General features: G+C 36.4%; 1 protein-coding gene across 1 annotated transcript in view; it reads left to right on the forward strand.

Moving 5' to 3' along the window:
• Window positions 1-23,404, forward strand: part of LOC149322311 (E3 ubiquitin-protein ligase RNF213-like) — a 156,943-nt gene that overhangs the window by 116,954 nt on the left and 16,585 nt on the right. The window contains 1 exon segment of the mRNA XM_089525959.1: window positions 13,325-13,484. Coding sequence (XP_089382085.1) covers window positions 13,325-13,484 — 160 coding nt within the window.

Below are 23,404 nucleotides of genomic sequence, written 5' to 3' on the forward strand. Positions count from 1 at the left end.
GTTGCACTTATATACACTTCGTTATTTCTCTCTCTCTTTCTCTCTCTGTAGAGAACTCCAGTTATTCTCATGTAGTACCCTCACGCTGTCCTCGTTTACAGTTATCTTTCTTTCTTTCTTTCTTTCTTTTTTTTTTTTTTTGGTTTTGAAATATTTTATTACTTAAAAACAAAACAGAAAAAAGACACCATCAAATACACATAATACAAAAACAATGGAAAATAGACAATACATAAACAAAACCAAAAACAAAATACACACTAAACTAAACCTAAACAACGACAAACATTTAAAATCCCTTCCCTTCCTTCAAGTTGAAGACAACTGATTTTTATGAACTTTCTCTGTTAATCTTTTCCCTTACTTTGTTACATTTGTTCAAACTATACCTTACATGTTACTTCCTGCATTATCAAAGAGTATCCATTATCATTTCTCCATACATTTGTAAATTAATACGATACTTAATAACCACCTTATACTCATCATTTTTCCTATGTTTGAATCCTCTCTTTTTCCATTTTTTCCCCAATCTTTACACCCCTACATTTCCTTGTTGTTACTGTTTCCTTTATGTATCTACAGCTACATCTTCTTGATGTTGCTTATGACTCTTATATCAGTATCATTGAACACTGTGTTATATAAAATAAAACAAACTGATTTTTAACTCCTAACATATTTTCCCTTCTAAGTTCTATTTCGGTGTTTTCTTTATTTGTTCTTTACAATGTTCTATGATAGGTGCCCATATGCCTTCCCACCTAGATTCTTCTCCGTTTCTCAATAGATTTGTAAGCCTATCAGATTCTATCATGTCATATATTTTCATATACCAATCTTTTATCTGCAGATCATCTTTACTCTTCCATTTTCTTGCTATCGTCATTCTTGCGGCGGTTATCATATAAAATATAATTTTCCCATAGTCTTTTTCTAGTTTTTTATTTTCTGTCATACCCAATAAAAAGAATTTTGGTTCAAATTTAATTTTTGTATTTAATATATTCTCTACCTCCTTATGAATTTGACTCCAGAAGTTTTTAATTTTCTTACATTCCCACCACATGTGTATATAATTTGCTTTTTTACATTTACAATTCCAACAATCTTTTTTGTTATGTTTGCCCATTTTACCCAATATTTCCGGGGTTAAATACCACCTGTACTGCATTTTTAAATAGTTTTCTTTCACATCCATACTTAACGTATACTTCAGCCTAATTTTCCAATTTCTTTCCCATTCTTCCAATAATATTGGTGTTTTTAAATCCTGTGCCCATCTTATCATATATTGTTTAACTGTTTCTTCTTCCATCTCTCTTTTTAATAATAGTTTGTATAGTTTGGCAATAATATGTTCTGTATCCTCGGTCATTAAGCGTCCAAATGCTGATTCTTCTTTTTCTATTTGGTGTTCTTTATTGTCTAATTTAAATCTTTCTATTATTTGTCTGTATAAGAACCAGTTAACGCTGAATCCTTCTTCTATCAGTTCTTCCATTGTTTTGATTTTATAGATTCCTTCTTCTAATTTCAACAAATCTTTATACCTTACCCATTCCGTTTCCTTCATCCTCTCTCTCCTGAAAAAGGCCTCATTTATCGAAGCCCACACGGGGATTTTAGTTATGAAAAGGGGTTTATATTTTTGCCAAATTCTTAAGAGAGATCTCCTTAAAAAAGTGATTGTTGAAATTTTTATTTATCCTAATTTGATCATATAATAAATATCCATGCCAACCTACTACATTATCGAATCCTTCCAATTGTAAACATTTTTCGTTTTTAATTTGTACCCAGTCTCTAATCCAGGCCAGACAGCATGCGTGATAATATAGTTTGTAATTAGGCATTCCTACCCCCCCCATTCTCCTTATTAGCCTGTAGTACTTTAAATTTAATTCTTGCTTTCTTTTTGTTCCATATAAATTTGGATAATTCTTTGTCCCACTCTCTAAAAGGTTTATCATTATTTATATTGGAAGGTTTTGAAATAAAAATAGTAATTTGGGGGTAACACACATTTGGATTTCTGCAATTTTCCCCAACCAAGAAATTTGAAGACCCCCCCCCCCAGCTCTTTAAATCTTTCTTTATATTGTTCCATAATGGTATATAATTGTTTTTGAATAGATCTGAATTTTTTTCTTGTAATGTTTATTCCCAAATATTTTACTTTATTTTTTATTTCAAATTTAGAGAGGGTTTTAATCTTTTCACAGTCTTTCTGATTTATATTGAGAGGTAAGATAGTTGACTTTTCCCTATTCAATTTCAGACCTGCATGCTTCCCATATTCCTCTATTGTTTTAAGTAAATATGCTATATCTTCTACTGGTTTGGATAATATAATTGCCAAATCATCCGCATATGCTAATATTTTATATTCAGAATTTCTTATTTTTATACCCGCAATTTCCCTGCTGTGTCTAATTTTATTATTTAGTATTTCTAGAGCGGTGATAAAGAGGAGAGAGGATAAGGGGCAGCCCTGCTTCATGCCTTTACTGATCTTAATATTTTTAGTCGTTTCTCCATTAATCAACAATTTTGAATTTTGTTCTTTATAAATTTCTTTTATCCATTTTGTATAATTTTCGCCTAATTCCATTTTCTTTAATACAGCAAACATAAATTCCCAGTTTAAATTAGCAAATGCTTTTTGGGCATCTAAGAATATTACAGCTACTTGTTTGTCTGGTCTCTTTTCACAATACTCAATCACATTTATAATAGTTCTTATGTTATCTTTGATTTGGCTTTTCAGTAAAAAGCCACATTGATCCCTATCTATCCAATTACTTAAGATTCCTTTTAGTCTTGATGCTAATATTGTTGTGAAGATTTTGTAATCTACGTTTAGTAGAGTGATTGGTCTATAATTTTTGGGGTTATCCAATTGCTTGTCTTGTTTGCTATAAATGATGAGTTCCAAGTATCCGGTAATTTTCCATCTAATATCTTATTCATAACTCTTTGTAGGGAAACCGTTAATTTAGAGATTAATTTTTGATAATATATCGCCGTGAAGCCATCCGGGCCTGGTGTTTTGTTTGGTTTTAAACTTTTAATTGCATCTGTAATTTCTTGTGTGGATATTTCCTTATTAATCCTGTCCTGTTAATCCCTTCCCTTTCTAAAAAAATTTCCAGTTCTTTATTATCAATTTTTCCCCCTGCAAAAAAATCAGCAAAATAATTTTGAAATATTTTTTTTAATTTGACCTTGTTTTGTATATTTTTTCCCTTTCACATTTATCTCTGTTATCAATTTCTTTTCTTTTTCCTTCCTTAGCTTCCAGGATAGCCATTTTCCACATTTGTTTGCTGATTCGAAATATTTTTGTCTTGTGTATTTAATTTTCTTTTCCAATTCATCCATCAATATCAAATTTAATTGTTTTTGTAAAATCTGTATTTCCTCACTGATAGCTTGATTTTCTGGGTTCCTTTTTATTGTTTGTTCCTTCTCTTTTAATTCTTGCAATACTTTGTTCATTTTAGATCTCCTTATTTTATTCCTTTCTGCATTTTTTGGTATGAAAAACCCCCTCATCACTGCTTTAGAAGTGTCCCAGACCACCCGATCTTCTATCTTTTTATCTAAATTTTCTTCGAAAAATAGTTCCAAGTTTTTTTGGGCTTGTTCTAGTATTTTTTTCATCTTTCAACATATTTTTGTTTAATCTCCAATTATATTCTTTTCTACCAAAATTCATTTCCATGACTATTGGATTGTGATCCGATAATATTTTTGGGAGCGAGTCTACTTTATGAACTTTAGGAGCCAAAACAGATGAGATAAAGAACATATCAATTCGGGACCATGACTTATGATTCTCAGAATAATATGTATAATCCCTTGAGTCCCCTAATTTTAAACGCCAAATATCCAAAAGAACCAACATATCTTTCATTTGAAAAAAGGATTTTGGTAATTTACCCTGATTTTTCCTATTAATTTTAATACTTTTCCTATCAATCATCGGGTCTACGACCCCATTCCAGTCCCCCAACATCACAATCTTTTCATATTCACAGTGTAACATTTCTTCTTTCAGGTCCCTATAAAAATTTTCCTTGTTTTCATTTGGTGAGTATACCCCAACCACTAGAATTTTCTCCAAATTACACTTAATCTCTACCCCAATGTAGTGGCCTTTTGTATCTTTAAAGACTTCTTTTGCTTCTAACCTTTTGTTTACATAAAGTACTACTCCTTTTTTCCTTTTCTCTCCCGCTGCTACAAATTCCCTACCTAACTTTCTGCACTTTAAATATCTAGTTTCAGTATTCTTGATTCGTGTTTCCTGGAGACACAACACATCTAATTTTAGTTTTCCTAAATAATGATTTATTTTTTTCCTTTTACAGGGATTATTTAGTCCCTTTATGTTCCAGGATAAATATTTAATTGTGTTATTCATTTACTAATACCCTTTCTTCTAACTTTTGAAGACTAGACTCTGGATCCAGTTCTTCGTTACCTCTCCTCTTCTTCTGCATCTTTGACTACTCTTATGTCCTTTTGTTTCTCCTGACAGTCATTTTTCTCTTCTGTTCTTATGTTAAGCTGTCCATTTCCTGTCGTTCCGTCTCCTTCATCTTGGTCTAAGTCTTTTAAGAATTCTTCTAAAAACTCTCGTGCTTCATGTGTATTAGTAAGTCTCACTCTCCTTTGTCTGTAGCGGAGCGAAATACCTTCCGGAACTTCCCATCTATAACGCACATTATTCTCCCGTAATATCCGTGTTAAGAATACATATTCTTTTCTCTTCCTTAGCACGTTATTTGGTATGTCCTTTAAAAGTTGCAGCTCCACTCCATCCACGATTAATTTGGCCTCAAAGTGCCGTTGTAAGACTTGTTCTTTCATTTGAGTTCGGACAAAATAGGCCACAATATCCCTCGGCAGTTTTTTCTGTTTGGTCACCCACGAGTTCACGCGAAAAGCCTTGTCCAGTTCAAATTCCATAATCACTTTGTCTTTATCTAAAAATTTCGCCAAGATATCAGTCATAGTCTCAAAGGTGTTTTCGTTTTCTGCTTCAGGAAGTCCCCTTATTTTCAGACATCTCTCACGCCATTTCTGTTCCCAAATTATCCTTTCATCTTGATTGTCTTTTCTTTTAGCAACCTCTTCTTTAAGTTTCTCTTCCAGTTCCTGAGTCTTTTTTTCCCAATATTTTAACTTTAGCTTTGACTTGTCGAACATCAGTGGTTAAAGACCTGATAGCATGATTAATTTCCTTGAATTCTTCTCTTACTCCTTCTTTTATCTCAATCTTCATTCTTTCCATATCGTGTTTCAGGTCTTCCTTATCTCTCTTCATATCCAGTCTCAATTCTTCCTTATCTTTTTTCATATCCTGTCTCATCTGTCTTATCTCATACAAAAGCACTGAGGACATATCTTGTGTATTAGATTTTGACATATCAGCTGAGGATCTCCTTTGTGATTGTTGTTGTTGTTGCTGCATCTTGCTCACTTGTGATCTAGTAGTTGCCATCATAAATTTTTCAACTGCTATTATTTATCTTAATTATCTCCTTTCAGGGTATACAGACTATTAAATCAATAAGGAAAGGAGTATAAAATGTCTGCCACAATATTATGTATAAGTTATTACTTACACCACAAGGTGTCGCCCTTATACAGCCTATCTGATTCTATGTTTTTTCTTCCCAGTCTATGCTGTTGTCTCCCCTTAATATGTTTACCGTTTGATTATTTTGACCTTGAAAGTGCTAGCCAACTCTACCCAGCTGCTTTTTGTTTTATATAAACGAAACTTTGTTTATCTTTCCTTTCCCTTTTTTGAAACACAGTATCTCCCCCTCACCAATCACTCGTTGAAGCCAAGATATTCATGCAGCCTTTACACTTTTTTTTTAAGTTTCTAAGTTCCCTTCAACATTCAATATTTCCCCTCCTTTTTATCCTCCAAACAAAGGGGAATAACGTTATTTTCAATTTTCAATTTTTCAAAAATCTGTCTCAAGCCTGCTTATAATGAGTTTTAAACTCTAATAGGACAATAAGAAACTTTGATTAATTCACATTCCTATAAATGGAAATCGTTTGTTCTCCCTCCCCTCAATAATATATTACCACCTTAATTGTCTCTTTCACCTAGTATTCATTGTTTATCTCTTCAAAATTCCCTTCAGGCTTCAGGCTTTTATTAAATTAAATTCTATCAGTTCACCTTCTCCTAGTACCAAAAGTCCTTCTTTAAACCACTTCTTTTCCCAAAAGTCCATATTTCTCTTGCTGTCCTCTGTCCAAATTCTTTTCTTCCCAGACTTTAAGCCCTGCTCTTTTCGTTGTCCCTTATTGTTAATGTTTACAGTCCGTTTTTCACATATCTAGTTAGGTTTCCACAGTCCAATTAGGTTTCTTCTTGAGTCACTTTGTTTATTATAATGTGTCTTACTTTAGTCCTTTAGTCCTCCAAGTTCTCGTTTTAATGTATTGAGCTCCAGAGAATGATAGGTGTCTTGGGTTTTCCTTATCCTTCCCCCAAGCCAAACCAACCCACCGCCTTCCTCTACCGCCGAGTAGTTGTTGCCTCTCTTCTCCGAGCTTCCACCTCCGCTTTTGTCCTCCAAAACTTTCTTCTTCTCTGTAGCTACTCTCTCTTTTCCCGGATCATCTCTTTCTTCCTTAAACTATATCAGCTTACATCAATCAGTGTTTTTTTCAGTTGCCAGGTATATGCGACCCATCCGCTGTTTTTCGTCACCCTCCAAGTCACCAAAGAAATATATATTTCATCTCCGTGTCTTCTTAGGAAATAGCAGCACCAACCTGCAGAGTTTTTGTCAGAGTGTCTCCCTCTGAGGAAAGTTGCCGCATCAACTTGAAGGTTTTCAAGATTGTTGTGGATTGTTGAATCCTTTGTAGTCAGGAGCGTCTTGGGCCATCAACGATGACGGCACCAACGTGGACGCACCGTCCACCGATCCCCTCCGCTTTTCTCCCTCAATCAGGTTGAGATCTTAAAAATTAAAAGCGGGCAACGGATCCATGTAGGACAAGTCCGAGTTTCCCATATCAGGGAGGCTTCCGAGCTGTCAGATTCAGCCCTGAAACCGCGTTGGGCAGCAACTTTCAGCGACACTGAAAGTTGCTTAGTCCGGCGCCATGCCCCGACCGGAAGTCTCCTACAGTTATCTTTCTGACCTTATTTCTATACTAGCCCTCATGCTAACTCTATCCCTCAGGAATCAGATCAGCAACTCCTTCACTCCTGCCAATCAATAGTGAATCTTTCAAGCGGGTGGGGGGAGAGCTTTCAATGCAAGTCACAGAATGAGTGTCAAAGAACAGGGTTTTTTTTTCTCGTTTTTTTTTACCTTAATATAGCAATAGAAATAGCAATAGCAGCTTCATTTATATATCATTTCATAGTGAATGAAGCATTCTAAGCTGTTTTCAACTGTAAGCTAATTGCTCCCAACAATCTGGGTACTCGTTTTAGCAACCTTGGAAGGATGCAAGCCTGAGTCAAGCTTGAGTCCTAGCTGGTATTGAACTCACAACCTTATGGTTTGTGAACCAGTGGCTTTGAGCACCAGATTGGGGCCACAGCAACCACACCCCACGGCCCTGATCCAGTGGTTTGCTGGATCAAAGAGAAGCAGCAAAATGCCACTCCTTTTTTGAGCTAGCAAAAAACTCCTGTTGTTGCTGTGGCAGTGCTTTTGCTCCATTACTTCAGTACAGCATGTATAAATGCTGCGCCACAGGAGCATACCCACACCACCTGCCATCTGATTGGGCGGGCAGCATGACAGTGGCTTGGAGGTGGAGTCAAGGCATATGGCGTGTGGCTGCCATGCCCCACTCCATCCCAACACCAGCCCTTTTGGCTGGTCTGTACAGCCCCTTAATGTGCTTTATAAGGCATGGGCTTTCCCCCTCTTGGTTGTTGGCAACAACTGATTTACTTCCTGAAGCCTGCACTTACAGCAAGACCTGACTACAATTTATGACCCTAGACTGCTCATTGATCTTGCTTCCTGTGAACTCTGCATAGGATTACAGCCTCTGGCATTTGGGATGATTGACAATGGATTCTGCTCACTCCATTGACTTCTGGGTTCATGGAACCCTTCTTACTTGTGCAGTCTGTGGACAAGACTTTATGTTTATCAGTCTCTTTCCAAGGAATCTTATTATTTGGATCCCAGCTATTCTTTGCTGATTGTCACTCCAGTGTCAACACCATTGTCAGTGCTTTCAGTCTACAGTCATGACCAAGATGCAGTAAGGTTGCCCTTTGGGGCATCTGTCTGCCACCCAGATTTCTGATGAGGTGGCACAAGCTTCCACTCAACAGGGAGAAGTGCAGGGCCCCTCCTCTAGGGCCAATGAAGAACCTGCTTCTACTGTATCTGTTGCCAGTCTGACCATCCAGATCCCTTCTTCCATCTCTACCTCTGATTCAGGATCTGGTTCTGACTCGGATGTGGTTTCTGACTATAGATCTCCTCCTACTGAGATGAGTGCTACAGATCCCTCATCCCTGACCAATGATGTCAAGGGACCTCCAGGTTCAATCTCCAGGTTCAACAAGAACAGCCCCCCCGCCCCCCAATTGAAGACCTTGTAAGATGGTGCAGTCTCAGGCTCCTGCCTCTGCTGCTTTGCCGTAGTTTCTGTACCTTGAGCAAGTGATTTGGAAATATGGTGAACACTATCTTCCATCCCATCAACACTGAGCAAGCTTGATGATTCCACCCTTGCTCCTCTGAGTCAGCATCGAAAACCCAACTTGATCATTGTTGAAGCTAAGTCTAAGACCTCACTTCATCCCCACTCCACTGTGAATGATAAAGGGGGCAAACACTCAGTACCAACAATCTGGCCTGCATGGGTGCCTACAACCATCTCCTCTGGGAAAAGATGACTCCATTCCTGGCCAAGCTTGGTGATAAGTATCACAGAGTGGCTTCTCTCCTCAAGTCGGAAGTTGGCTTGCCACCAAATTATGAAGTAGCAAGTCCAGTTTTAACTATTGTCTTTAGTTAACAAAGACATTGAGAAGTGGTCATGTGATATAGAAATGAATATGTATGGATAACCAGGAAACCAATAGAAAAAGGCAATTTTTTGTACCATAGAGGGAAACAACAGTTAACTACAGATGTGAGTCTGTTAGGATAGGGGGCTTACTGTTGTGGCCATGCTATCCAGAGAGAAGGTTCAGAGTTTGAGAAGGAACTCAACATAAGTCTGTTAGAAATTAGAGTAGAGGCTAGCTCCAGTTCACTGTACACCATCATCATAATGCTCATGCCAGTGCAGACAATATGACAGTGAAAGCATATCTTCCAAACCAAGGGAGTTCATGTTCGTGGCAACTGATAAAAGAATCAGGGAAGCAATTTAAAATGGGCTGACAAATGTTCATTGACAGCACTTTATTTAAAAGGATCTTTGAGTTGGAATGCTGATGTCCTTAGCAGATACAAGATCTTGCTTGGAGAGTGGAATCTGAATCAACAGGTTTTCAATGTGCTGCAGAGATGTTATGGGAAGTTTTCAGTAGATTTGTTAGCTTCTGGAGACAATTTTAAATTACAAAGAATTATCTCAATCGATGGAGATAGAAGAACCGAAAGTCACAGTGCTTTAGTGGTGACATGGCCAAAAGGCCGCCTGTATGCTTTTCTCCAATGCCAATAATTCAAAAGGTCCTCACAAAAATAAGGCTGCAGGGAGCTCTGTGTTGGCCTCTCAGGTTGTGCTTCCCTCTATTGAAAGTCATGTCAGTGGAAAAAACCATGGTGTCTACTTCAAAGATCAGGTCTATGGATGCAAGGTCCACATTGCTATCCAGATGCTTAGTGATTGCAGCTGATCACTTGAAGGTTGAGCAGAGAAGCTTGCTGCAGTAAGGTTATTCAGAGTTAGTAACAAAACCAATTTTAGCCTCAAGAGGGCAATCAAGGAGAAACTGGAGCGTGTCCAAAGGAGGGTGACTAATACGGTGAATGGTCTGGAAACCATGCCCCATTGGGAATGACTTAGGGAGCTGGGTATGTTTAGTCTGGAGAAGAAAAGGTTAAGAGGTGATATGATGGCCCTGTTTAAATATTTGAAGGGGTGTCATATTGAGGAGGGAGCAAGCTTGTTTTCTGCTGCTCCAGAGAATAGAACACGGAACAATGGATGCAAGTTACAGGAAAAGAGATTCCACCTCAACATTAGGAGGACCTTCCTGACAGTAAGAGCTGTTTGACAGTGGAAGACACTCCTTCAGAGTGTGGTGGAGTCTCCTTCTCTGGAGGTTTTTAAACAGAGGCTCGATGGCCATCTGTCGTGGATGCTTTGATTATGAATTCCTGCATGGCAAGGACTGAATGGTCCTCGTGGTCTCTTCCAACACTATGATTCTAATCCAAACAGCTTTTGGTAGGTCTGTCATACAAACAGTAGTGTAAGAAGACAGGAGCCATTCCCACTCTTGGTGTGGAACTTAGGTATCTTCCGCTTCTTCTGAATTGCTCCTTCAGCCAGCCTGAGAACGAAATGTTGGTGCTTATGATGAATGATTGTTCTAGGAAGACTGAAGAAGCAACCCACCCCAACTCAGAAGCTACACACACACACACCCTTCATCTATCTATATTTCCTCTCTAATCTACAGCCTGCTGAGAAAGGCTGAGAGTGGTGAGAGTCAGTGGACCTAACAAAATTGGAATTCTAGTTTTCCCACCTTGATCTGCTGGTATGATGGAATAAGCCAGTTATGGATTCCCTTTTTAACCTTTCTGAAATGATCATTCATGGTAAGTGAAATTCTCTCATTTTGTGCTGAGGAAGAAAACAAAAGCAAAAGATATAAAAGATATAAACGCCACTAGAGATGAGATATGGTTTTATGATGGTTTGTTAATGTTTTATCTTGTGAGCTGCCTTGGGTCCCTTTTTTGGAAGAAAGGCAGCATAGAAGTGAAATAAAGGATAAAAATAAATAAGAGGGTCCAAGATAGCAGGGAAACTATTACCTATGTGTGCCGTCTACAATAAAACAACTAAAAGAGGTGCTCAGCTGCAGTATGCAAAGCTGGCAAATTCTGGATAGATGCAGATGCCTGACTGATTACTGACTCACCACCTGAGTCACAGTACCCCACAATGATTCCTTTTTAATTGGCCAGTCCAGTGACCTGGTGGAAAACAAGGCCCAATCCCGATGCATTCTTAGCTTGAGATATATCTGTTAGGACCATTTCACACCTTGCATGTATAAACATTATAATTCCATTTAACTGCCATTAAAATAGTCTATGGAATCCTGAGGTTTAGGCACAATAGGAGCTTTATGGCTAGGAATCCTGAACACCCCTCACTGAACTGTAAATCCCAGGATTTCACAGGATGGAAATATGGCAGTTAAAGGGGAATCATGGCACTAGTGACAGAACCCCAGGATACCTCACGTGGTACTCAGCTGTATAATTGTTGCTCAGAAGCATAGGTTCTACATGGCCAAGCTAACCTGCCTTTAACTTAGTAAAATAACTAGGCGTCTAAGAAATAGCATTGTTTTTGTTCACCTTGCTATCTCATAAACCATGTAATACTGAAAGTTTTGTTCTATAGTGGAAAAGCCTAGACCTACCTTTGAGCTTACACACTTAGGGCCTGAACAGACAGGCCAAAATAAAGCTGCTTGGGGTCACAGTGCAGCTTTTGGCCTCTTAAGTTGCATGTGTCATTTAAACAGCATACCTCCAAAGTGACCTGAAGTAGCTTTATTTTGGCCTGTCTGTTCAGGCCCTAACACATTGACTTCTTTTCAGTCATGGTATTCAGTGTGGACAATTATACTGATTCAGGATTAGTCAGGAGTCGCTTGGAACCCTAGTCTTTTCTTCACAGTATGTTCTAGGGAGGTCAGGTTTGCTTGGCATGTGGGCTACAGTGTAAGAAAAGGGGCGGGGGGGGGACTTGTTCTGGGATAAATAGAAATCTTCCATAGACTTCTTGCTACCTGGCCAAATTTAAATAAGGCTAGATCAGTATAATGAAATAAGAAGGGAGTAACACCCTATTGTTAAGTAGCATAAACAGTGCTGGCATTTGGGTAGTCCACCATATGTCCCGTGGCTTATATCTTCTAGGTTTTGTCCCACCATTTCCTTAGCATCCTCCCTGCTCCCTAGATGGCAAGCTAAAATTCCCTGCCTTTGTCTTTCCCTGTCTCTGTGGTTGTTGTTAGAAATAATGCTCTGGCTCAAATGCCAGAGGTGGGGTGGGGTGGGTGGTTTGATATACTAACCCAGTGATCCCCAAGCATTGCTCTTTAGGGGATTTTGGACTTCAGCTCCCAGAATCCCAGACTATTGGCCAACATGGATGAGGCTTCAAGGAGCTGAAGTCCAAAATCTCTGAAAGGGCACAGTTTGAGGACCATTGTACTAACCAAATGTTTTTGTCTTCTGTAAATCATATTAGGATAAGATAAAGCCTCTGTTGTTTAAATTTGATGGCTCTTCTCGAGCTCATTTTGCCATCTGGAGAAGCTATTTCCCCTTATGTTTATTTATTTTGAAGTGCATTGTATCATCTGCTGTTGTATCCACCACAGCTCAGTAAAAAATCCCTTTGATTCCCAATATGTTGTCACATGTATATACATGTGAGTTTGCATGCATGTGTGAATAAAAACACATGATCTCAATTAATCCAAACAGCTTCAGAGGTGAAGTCCACACAGGTGCACTAAGGGGCTGAGCAGACAGACTAGGATAGCATGGGCTGAGCCAGGGGTTAAATTACCCCAGGGCTGTTTACCTCAGGATCAGACCCGTTCTACTGGATCCAGTCTACCAGCAGTGGGCCTGATCCTGGCCCCGGGGTTTTGGCCCGTGTCATCTGAACTAGACAACACAAGGCCAGAAGGAACACAGGCCTTTTGGCCTGTGCGAACAACCCCTAAGTGAATCTGTTCAGGAGTTTCACTGGCATGTTTAGAAGTAGAAAGTACCTTAATGTTAGGACTCTGCTGTGAAGTGATGTTTCTATTCTAATATCAGCATTATATTTTAAATTATTTTATGTTGAGTCCTTGGTTAAAAGTAAATGATAATAATAACAACGACAACAACAACAACAACGCTATGTAACAGTGCATGTACCATTGGTACATACCTCTGTACCATTTTTCTTTCATTTTAAACCTTAGATTACCTGTGCAATATGAGATAGCAATTACTGGGTGACTGTATGTGCATTTTAAAACTCAGAAAAACCTCTCATGTATTTTAGCAAGCGTGTATGGTCAAGTGTGTATTATTCTATGCAGGACTATAGTGGACAGAACACAAACTGGCCATGTGCTTGGCGATCCCACAAAGAGAGAGGCTGGAATAGCATCTGAGAGGCAGATGTCTCCAGTTGTCTTCATTCTGATCCGCCTGCTTACTCACTTGGCACTGCTTTTAGGAGCAACAAGAGATCCCCAGGTATGTTTCAAACAGATTTACAATCATATAATTCTTCTTGAAAAGTATTGCAGTACGGTAACTGAAGGGAACTTGTCTAAAGTAGAGCTACTTAAATTAACATACAATCCTTCTTGTACACTCCAATCCTCCGGGAAAAACCTCTTACTATCTAGAAAGACCAGACTGGCAGTGACCTCCTGGAGGTCCTTCTCTGTCACCACTCCAAAAACTTGGAATGACCTGCCGGAAGAGATTCGCCAATTATCCTCACTCTAGGCTTTTAAAAAGGCGACAAAAACCTTTCTCTTCCGGCAGGCCTTCCCCGATTGATAATGTCCAGGACCAATTGAATCCCCCTCCTCTTGTTATTTTTCTTATTTGTGATTTGTTTTTAACTTTGATGTATTGTACTTTTAATCATTTTTGTTTAATTTTATAGTTGGGAGGGAGGGTTGGGTCGGGGTTTTGTGGGATGTTGTTTTTATTGTTGTATATTCTATTTTCTTTGTTGTTACCCGCCTCGACCCTCAATTGGAAGAGGCGGGATATAAATAAATATTTATTATTATTATTATTATTATTATTATTATTAACAAGTTTCAGAGTAAAAGGTGTAGCCTTTCACATTTCTATATAGGGTTGAAGAAACATCACATACATCTAAGCTTTCCAACAATTCAAAAAAAGATTTAGAAAGTCTGCCCTGATTTTTCTTTATATGCTTTTCTGACATTTTGTGTTGAGTTGGAATTATAACCCCATTCCAGACCCATAATCAATACTTCATCTTTTTCAGAGTTCTCTATTTATTTTCTTATATTTCTTACATTTTCTTATATTTCTGAATAAGTTCTCTCTTTTCTGTAACAGAGCATTGGTGACAATTAAATATTTCAGTCCATTCAGTTGTGTTTCCACCCTTATAGAGTGATCTTCTGAATCTTTAAAGATTTAGCATGCTGAGTATTTTTATTGCAATAGATTACCACACCTTTCTTTTTCTTGTCATTTAAAGAAGTGAAGGTTTGTCTAAGTTTTGGATTCTTAAGAAGTTCTGCATCTTTTTTTCATTCTTGCTTCTTGCAAAAATAGGATGTCAAGTTTAATCTGCTCTAGATAGTGGTTGATTTTACAGTTGGCCCTTCTTATATACAGATTTTTTTCCCCAAGCATCCATGATTTCAAAGTGTTCCAAAAAAGTATAAATTTCAAATATCAAACCTTGATTTTCCATTTTTTATAAGGGACACCATTTTGCTACGTCATTATATTTAATGGGACTTCAGCATCCATGAATTTTGTTATCCACAGGGGATCTTGGAACCAAACCCCAGCGTATAACGAGTCCACTGTACTACACTTGTTTATTGAGTTTATTCGTTTTACATTCCATGGATATTTTGAATCCCATAAATCAGTGTTGATGATCAACATATTTATAGTCTCAAATGTTTTCATGCCAAAAATTCAGAAGATGAACATAAACCCTGTTTTACCAAAGGCAAAGAAATTCTTTTCTGTGATTCGGGCGCAATACAAAATACCTTCTGTGGTTGCAAAAGCATCATGATTTATTAGACATCCAGTAAGCTAGATGCCTAAACCATACCAAGCAAACTCCTCCATTCAGCTGCTAGGAACCTCAAAACAGCAAAACAAAAGACGCACAGCACCTCGGCTTGCCAGAAGGTCCATGCTGAAGCTCTGATCTTATGCCAATTTCTTAGAGTTTTACAGAATTCTCCAAGATCATGCCACTCCTAGATCATACCCCTCCCAAACCATCAATGGCTGGCTCAGAAGAGAAAATGAGAAGAAATTAATAGTAGAGATTAAAGATCCTCACAACTCAAGAACACAAAAAGAAAGCATAAAGTAAGCTTTCACAAAAATATTACATTAAGCTTTATAATGAAGGGAAAAGGTCTAAAAATCATGAAGATTTGTTGAATCAGCATCTAGATACACAGAATATAAAAACAATAATTGCAAAATAACAGATATTACTTAACATACCTTTTTGTATGAACAAGATAACAGATGCAATCAAAAAATTAAAACCCAATAAGGCTCTGGGTCCAGATGGACTATCAGCCATGTACTATAAAAAATGGAGGAGCAAATTAAACTACCACTATTGAAGACTCTAAATGACATCCTTGAAAACGGAATTCCAGACTCATAACATCATGCAAATATAACTTTAATAAACAAGACAAGAAAAAGCTAGAAAACTACAAATTGATACAGAAATCCTTAACATTGATGATGATGATAATAATAATAATAATAATAATAATAATAATGTTTGTTTATATTTCCCACCTCTCTGAAGATCGAGGCTGGATTACAACAATAAAATAATACAAGATAATACAAATAATGCAATACTAATACAATCAATAAAACACTAATATTCAATTTACCAATTCCTATTAGTTCTCTAAAATCAATTTGTCACTAGTCAGTGATCATAGTCGAGAGTGGAATATTGTCATAGATTTTTATATAGAGTTTTATAAGATCTTTACTATATTATTAGCAGAATGGTTAAAGAAGGTTCTGATTAAAATAGTCCATGATGACTAAACAGTTTTTTTCCTGAACAGACTAATGAAAGAAAACATAAGGACTGTGATAAATACAATTAAATACTACAAAAAACATAATGATAAGAAAATTGCATTTGTCATTGCTGATGCTGAGAAAGCTTTCAATAAACTGAGTTTATGATTATATGTTACCAATAGTGAAGAGAAGGAATTACAAAACTGGCTTAGTTGGATCCAAAGTATTTACAACAACCAATCAGCAATGCTAATAATAAATGGAGAAAAAGCAGAAGTAGTTGAAATTCTGAAGGGCACATGCCCAGAATGCCCCTTATCTTCTCTCTTATTTATAACAGTACTAGAAACATTAAATAATGAAGTAAGACAAGACCCAGAAAACAAAGGCATAAAAACTAAAGGCCGAGAGTACAAGCTCAAAGGTTTTGCTGATGATGTGATCCTATTTTTAGAGGACCTACTTTTTAGTACTGATAAGCTAATGGATGTGATGAATAAATTTGGCAATTCTCAGATTTCAAAATCAACAGAGAGTAGACAATTATATTAAGAAATAAACTTTTGAAATGAGAAGAAACATTACTAAAAGAGAAGTGTGGATGTAAAATTTTAAGTAGTTAGGAATGTGGCTCACATAACGAAAACCTGACTTATTTGAAAAGAATTATGAACTGTATAGAAAAATATAAAAAAAGAAATGGAGACTTGGCCTAAGCTCAACTTTTCAACATCAGGAAAGATAGTGGCTGTCAAAATGATCATCCTTCCTAAATTAAACTTTTTGTTTTAAAACCTTCCAATAATAATAAATGAAAACACATTTCACTGATAGCAAAAAGATTGGAAAAATTTCCTATAGGCTGTCCAGAAATCAAGAATGAAATGGAAAACAATGACTGACAGTAGAGAAAATAAAGATTGTGACTTACCAGACCTGAAATTGTACTACCAAGCTAACACATTAACTTTAGGATTCAACAATCATTTCCGTTGGCACATATAACCATAGTATAATAAACTAAAAGTGCATAAAGAATTCAAGCATCACTATATCAGAAAATTGCTTTTCAAAACCTGGACAATGCAAAAAAATAAGTTTTATAGGAAGAAACCAGCTTGGATCTATTCTCACCCCAAGAAGCATTTCAAGGAAGGTGGAGGCTAATTGGCAGTTGGCTTAGATATGAAGATATTTTGACTAAGGTTCATTAGAACCTAGTTAATTAGAAGAACTAGGAAGATTAGATCCATTAATACATTGGCTGTCATAAACAGTCCCATAATAAAAAAAATATTGGAGAAAGATGCACACAATATTCTGTAAGTTAATGAAAATTAACTGTCAGTTGAAATCCATGATCAATTCTTGTAAACATGGCAAATAAAATATAAAACACAATTTTAAAAAATCTAGGATTTTACTAGCTCATAACTGAAAAACTATGAAAATCCCATTGATAGATGACTAGTTATTTAAATTATTCAATAATAATAATAATAATAATAATAATAATAAATTTATAATTTCCCGCCTCTCCCAAATGGATCAATATGATTGAGCTAGGTCAATTAACCAGTTATTTAAACTCAAATTACTTGGGAAATGATGAGAAACAATTGGCTCTGATAGTTGAATACTATAAAAATTTCTGGAAGAAGTAATGTAGAAAGATTAAGAGATGAAGCAAAATTAGGATCAATTTACTTTCTGAATTATGTAAATAAGCTACTGCTTGAGATATAAGAATAAGCTAGTAAATCAAAAGACAAAAAGAAAAAAAACCACTAAACAACTCATTTTTTAAACTTTATTTTTATACGCTCTGTGTGTGTGTGTGTGTGTGTGTGTGTATAATGCTTATTGTACTCACAGTAATCCTGGACAAGCAAATACAAAAAAGTACTTCCAAATGTACTCTCTATACCTGATTCATCATGTTATTTAAAGGTCTTACTGTTATTTTTCCACTTACTAAATATCTTTTATAGTTATGTTCTACATTATATATCTGTATTTATCACTATACACATTAAACAAGTTATGTTAATAATAATTCTACAATACTAACAGTTCACTTGGGTCTTATCCATTTACTTACACTTCTCATTTTCTACACCACTATCCTTTATTTCCATCTTTGTGAGCAAAGAGTCACCATCGGAGACCAATCATCCTCCACCAGTTTTTTATCTTTGTTGTTTAGAAGAGCCGTACGTTTGTCCATCTCTATCATTTCTGATAATTTCAGCAACCACTCATCCATACTTGGGGTATTTTTTGTTTTTCCAGTCCTGAGCTACCGTCATCATCGCAGCAGTTATTGCATATAATAGAATGCACCAATATTTTCATTCAATCTGAATTGGAATTTTGTTTAACACATTCAATAAGTAAATTTCAGGTTTTAACTCGAATTTGATCTGAAATAACTTTTCAATTATCATGTGGATTTGTTTCCAAAATTTAGTAAGTTTCGGATAGGTCTACCATATGAAACCAAGAACCAATTGCTGATTGGCATTTCCAGCATCCGTTTGTGGTCAATTTGTAAATCTTTGCCATTTTGTTTGGAGTCAAGTGCCATCTATGTTCCATCTTAAAAAAGTTTTCCTATAGGTTCTGCGATTTTGTAAATTTGTTAGTCTTCATTCTAGCGTATTTCCAACTTTCTAGGTAAATATTTCTACCACAGTCCGTTGCCCACTTGATCATTGTTTCTGAAACTGGATCTTCTTCTTGATCCAACTTATGTAGAGCTTTATGAATCATAGCTACTCTGTTTCCTTCTTTATTGAACCATAATTTATCCAATTCAAGTTGTTCACATTTAAAATCTTCAAGTTTTGGGTCCATTCTGAATCTCTCTTTCAGTTGCATATACAGAAACCAATGTATTTTTTGGGTCAAGCTGTGTACAAGAATAAACTAGTAAATCAGAAGACAAAAAGAAAAAAAAAACCACTAAGCAAATCATTTTTTATGAAACCAGGTACATTGGAAGTCAAGATTAGTTGTAATGTTTTGATCATGCTGTACTGGGTGTGTAGATTGAAAGTTTGTATTTGTATAAATGGAAATATTCATTTTATTTAATGTTTTGTGATTTATGTTATTTTATTCTGAATTGAAATTATTAATAATAAAATATAAAATGCAAGTTTGCTTCAAGTATCATGTAAAAGAGGTGACAGTGGGTATTAGCAATACAGGACACATATTGACTGCTGTTTGTGACATGATTCTTTTTATTATTATTATTATTATTTATTTAGAAAATCAGCTTACAAACAAAACAGATAGAAAAGAAAACACAAAACAAACATTACATTACAATTCAAAAACATACATTACAACTTATACAAATATCCCATATATCTATTTACATAAGATAATCGATATCGTTGTCTTTCTATTTATACTTCCTTTGCAATTGGGTATTCCCACGTCTTGTAATTTATTGTTTACTCCTGATATTTGTTTTTAAATTTAAAATTTCCCATGTTGACATTTAAATTTTCCCTTATCAACCAAAATTAATGATTAAACCTATACTATTGTATATTTTCTTCAAATATTTTAAGACATTTCCATTCCCCTTCTATCTGATCTTTGGATTTCCCTCTTAGTGAGGCCGATAGTATATCCATATTTCTTGCTTCGAAAAGTTTAACCAACCAATTTTCAATTGCTGGGCTAGTGGTAGTTTTCCAAAATTGGGCATACAAAATCCTTGCCCAAGAAACCATATACAAAATTATTCTATTAAATCTTACAGATTTTATGTTATATGTCATATTTAATAGGAATAGATTTGCTTCAAAGGGAATCTTGATCTCCAAAATGTCTTGCATAACTCCATGGATTTTTTTCCAAAATTATTTTGCTTTATTACATATCCACCACATGTGGTAGAAATTCCCCTCAGGTTTTCCGCATTTCCAGTATTTCGTGTTTCCTGTCTTATATATGTTATGTATTTTTGAGGGGTTAGATACCATCTATATAGCATCTTGATATAGTTTTCTTTATAATTTTGGCATAATGTGAATTTGTTTGTATCTTTCCACGATTTTTCCCATTCTTCAATTGTTATTATTTTGTTTATATCTTGCGCCCATCTTATCATACTGTTTTTAATAGTTTCATTTTCAAGATCTCTTTCTTTTAATCATTTGTAATATTTGGATATATGTTTACCTTTTTCATCTAACATAATTTTGTCTATTTGATTATTTTCGATTGTCAACCCAAAGGTTTTATTGGCGGGATACAGACGGGCAAAAAGGGGTGTATTCGTGACGTCATGAAGGTAGAGCCTTCAGACGGGCCTTACCTGAATGCCGCCATGAACACGCCCCCCGCACGCCCCAAGCGGGAAGAAGCGGCATTAAAAAGGTGCTGCTTTTCTCCGCTTCTTTTCCATTTGATGCGCAGCTGCGCAGCTCTGTCTGTAAGCTGCTGCACCGGTACGCCAGAATTGCTACGCCGCTAATTTAAGTTGCCCATTTAAAAGCTCCGTGTCTGCTGCGTCGCATAATGAGTCGGGGTCCTGGAACATGCGCAGTTTGCAGTCAGGCTTTAATTGCAGCGTCAGCTGCCATGCAGGTGTGGAAGCTGCAGCACAGCTGCAGCGCATTTTAAGACTCGTAACCCTAACCCTAACCCTAACCCTAACCCTAGAGCAACATGTACGCATGCGCTGCTTGGAAAGTTTGGACTTTAAAGTGAACCCCTACACACATTCCTGTGCCATTTTCACCTAACAATAAAAAACGCTAAAACTGTAAATATTTACATATATACAAGGGAGGTGATGGGGGATGGCAGGGTGACAGCGGTGGCAGCGGAGACAGCTGTGGCTGTGCATTGCAGATTCAGCAGGAGCGCGGGGACCAAAGGAGAGGAGGCATCTATGATGCTGGTGACACTGGCAAAGTGCAAGCGGACAAGGATGCCAACACCAGCTGATCACCAGCTGGCAGGAGACCACCATTGTTCTTGGGCAGAGCGGGGGGAAAAGTTTTAAAGGGGCTTGGGCACTTTAAATGTGCCCATAGGCTTTCTGCCGCCGCTGCTTAGCGCTGCAGCTGCGCACCCGCCAGCCGGCAAAAGAAAAAAAAAGCCCCGTTTTTGGCCGCCCGTGAGGAAGCTGCCTCTCTCTTTGCAGCGTCCTCCAAGGCGGCGGTTTGGAAACTCCGGTTCTGAAACGGCCCCAGGTGAGGCGTCTTCACTGCCCCCCATGTGGAAGCCCCATCACCTGAGCCACGCCCCCGGGGCGGCGGTCTGGAGGCTCCGTATTCAGCAGAATACACCTCCAAGACGTCTTCCCCTGCCCGTCTGTATCCCGCCATTGTCTGCTTTAAAGGGACTATTTATTTGATTGTATAGAAACCAGTCCTTAATTTTTCCTTTTTCTTTAAGCTCTTCTATAGATTTCATATTATATTTCCCTTCCAATGTCTTATTAATTATGTCCCCATATCTTAATCATGTTGTTTCTTTGTCCTTAGTTCTATTATAGTAAGCTTCTTGTATTGAAACCCAAAGAGGTATGTTTTTATAAAACTGATGTCTTACTTTATACCAGACTTTGAGCAAAGAATTTCTTATAACATGATTATTGAAAGTGCTATTTTCTTTGGGTTTCGTGTACCACATGTATGCATGTAAGCCCAGATTCAAATTATGTTTTTCAATATTCAGTAAATTCTCATTATTTAGTTTAAACCAATCTTCCAACCATTTAACACATACTGCATAGTAATATAGCTTAATGTTTGGTAAATTACATCCACCTCTTAATTTTTCATCCGTCAACAGTTTCCACTTCACCCTTGCTTTTTTGCCTTCCCATAAGAATTTACTCAGTTCTCTTTGCCATGTTATAAAATGTTTCTCGTTGTTAATAATTGGTATATTAGTAAACAAATACATCAGTCTGGGAAGTATATTCATTTTGATTATGGCCACCCTGCCCAAAAATGACAAACTGTATTTAGCCCACTTTCCTAGATCTTTTTAATTTCTCACCATGTTTTGGCATAGTTATTTTGGAACAATTCTATATTTCTTTTCGCAAAGTAGATGCCCAGATATTTAACTTTGTTTTCTATACCGAACCCTGATATCTTTGAAAGTTCTTCTTCCTCTTTCTTTGATAGATTTTTTTGTTAAGATCTTAGTCTTTTCTACACTGATTTTAAATCCGGCTAATATTCCATAGTCATTAATTGTCTGAATCAATAATTTTAAGCTTTCCTTTGGTTCATCCAGGAAACAAATTATATCGTCAGCAAATACTTTCAATTTGTATTCAGTTTCTTTGATTTTGACCCCTCTGATTTTTCCTTCTTCCCTTATCTTATTATTCAAAATTTCTAATATCAAAATAAACAATAGAGGGGACAGAGGGCATCCCTGCCTTGTCCCCCTTTTAATTCTAAAGCATTTTGATTTTTCATCATTAATAATTAAATATGCTCTTTGTTCATTATAAATCTTTTTAATCCAGTTTATCATCTTGTCTCCCAGGTCAACCCTTTTTAGGGTCTCAAATAGGAAATTCCAATCTTTTTCAGCGTCGATCAAAATACATGCCAATTTTTTTTCATTATGTTGTTCATAGTATTCGAGAATATTTATCAGAGTCCTTATATTATTATGGCCATATCGTCCGGGTAGGAAACCATTCTGGTCTTCATGAATATATTCCGTTAATGTTTTTTTTAGCCTGTCTGCTAAAATGGATGTGAAGATTTTGTAGTTCACATTGGTAAGGGAAATCGGCCTATAGTTTTTTAAGTTGATATGATCTTTTTCTCCTTTGGGGATGACCGTTATCAATGCCTCTTTCCATGTTTCAGGGATACCGTGTTTGTGTATTTCATTTATTGTTTGCTTTAATGGTTCTAACAGTTCTTCCTTTAATTTTTTATAATAGATTGCTGATAGGCCGTCAGGTCCCGAAGCTTTATCTACTTTTTGTTTCTGTATTACCTCCATAATCTCTTTATCCATAATTTCTGTGTTTAAGTTATTTTTCTGGGTTTCCTCCATTGATTTTATATTCAGTTTGTTTAGATATTGTTTAATTTTTGTAATTTTATCTTCTATATCTGTCTTATCATAAAGTTCCTCATAGTACTTTGTAATTTTTTCTATAATCTCTGTGTAATATATCTTTTTTCATTATCTTTTATTTCATTTATGATCTTCTTATCTCTTGTTTTCTTTATTTTTTGTGCCAGTATTTTCCCTGCTTTGTTTCCATACTCAAAGTTTCTTTGTTTAGCCATTCTTATTCTTGCTGTGATATCTTTAATAGCCAAAGTTTTAAGTCTTTCTTGTAATATTTCCACTTCTATTCT

Source organism: Sceloporus occidentalis, unplaced genomic scaffold, assembly GCF_023333645.1.
Source record: "Sceloporus occidentalis isolate IW3139 unplaced genomic scaffold, rSceOcc1.0.p SCAF_1, whole genome shotgun sequence".
NCBI classification, from domain to species: Eukaryota; Metazoa; Chordata; class Lepidosauria; order Squamata; family Phrynosomatidae; genus Sceloporus; species Sceloporus occidentalis.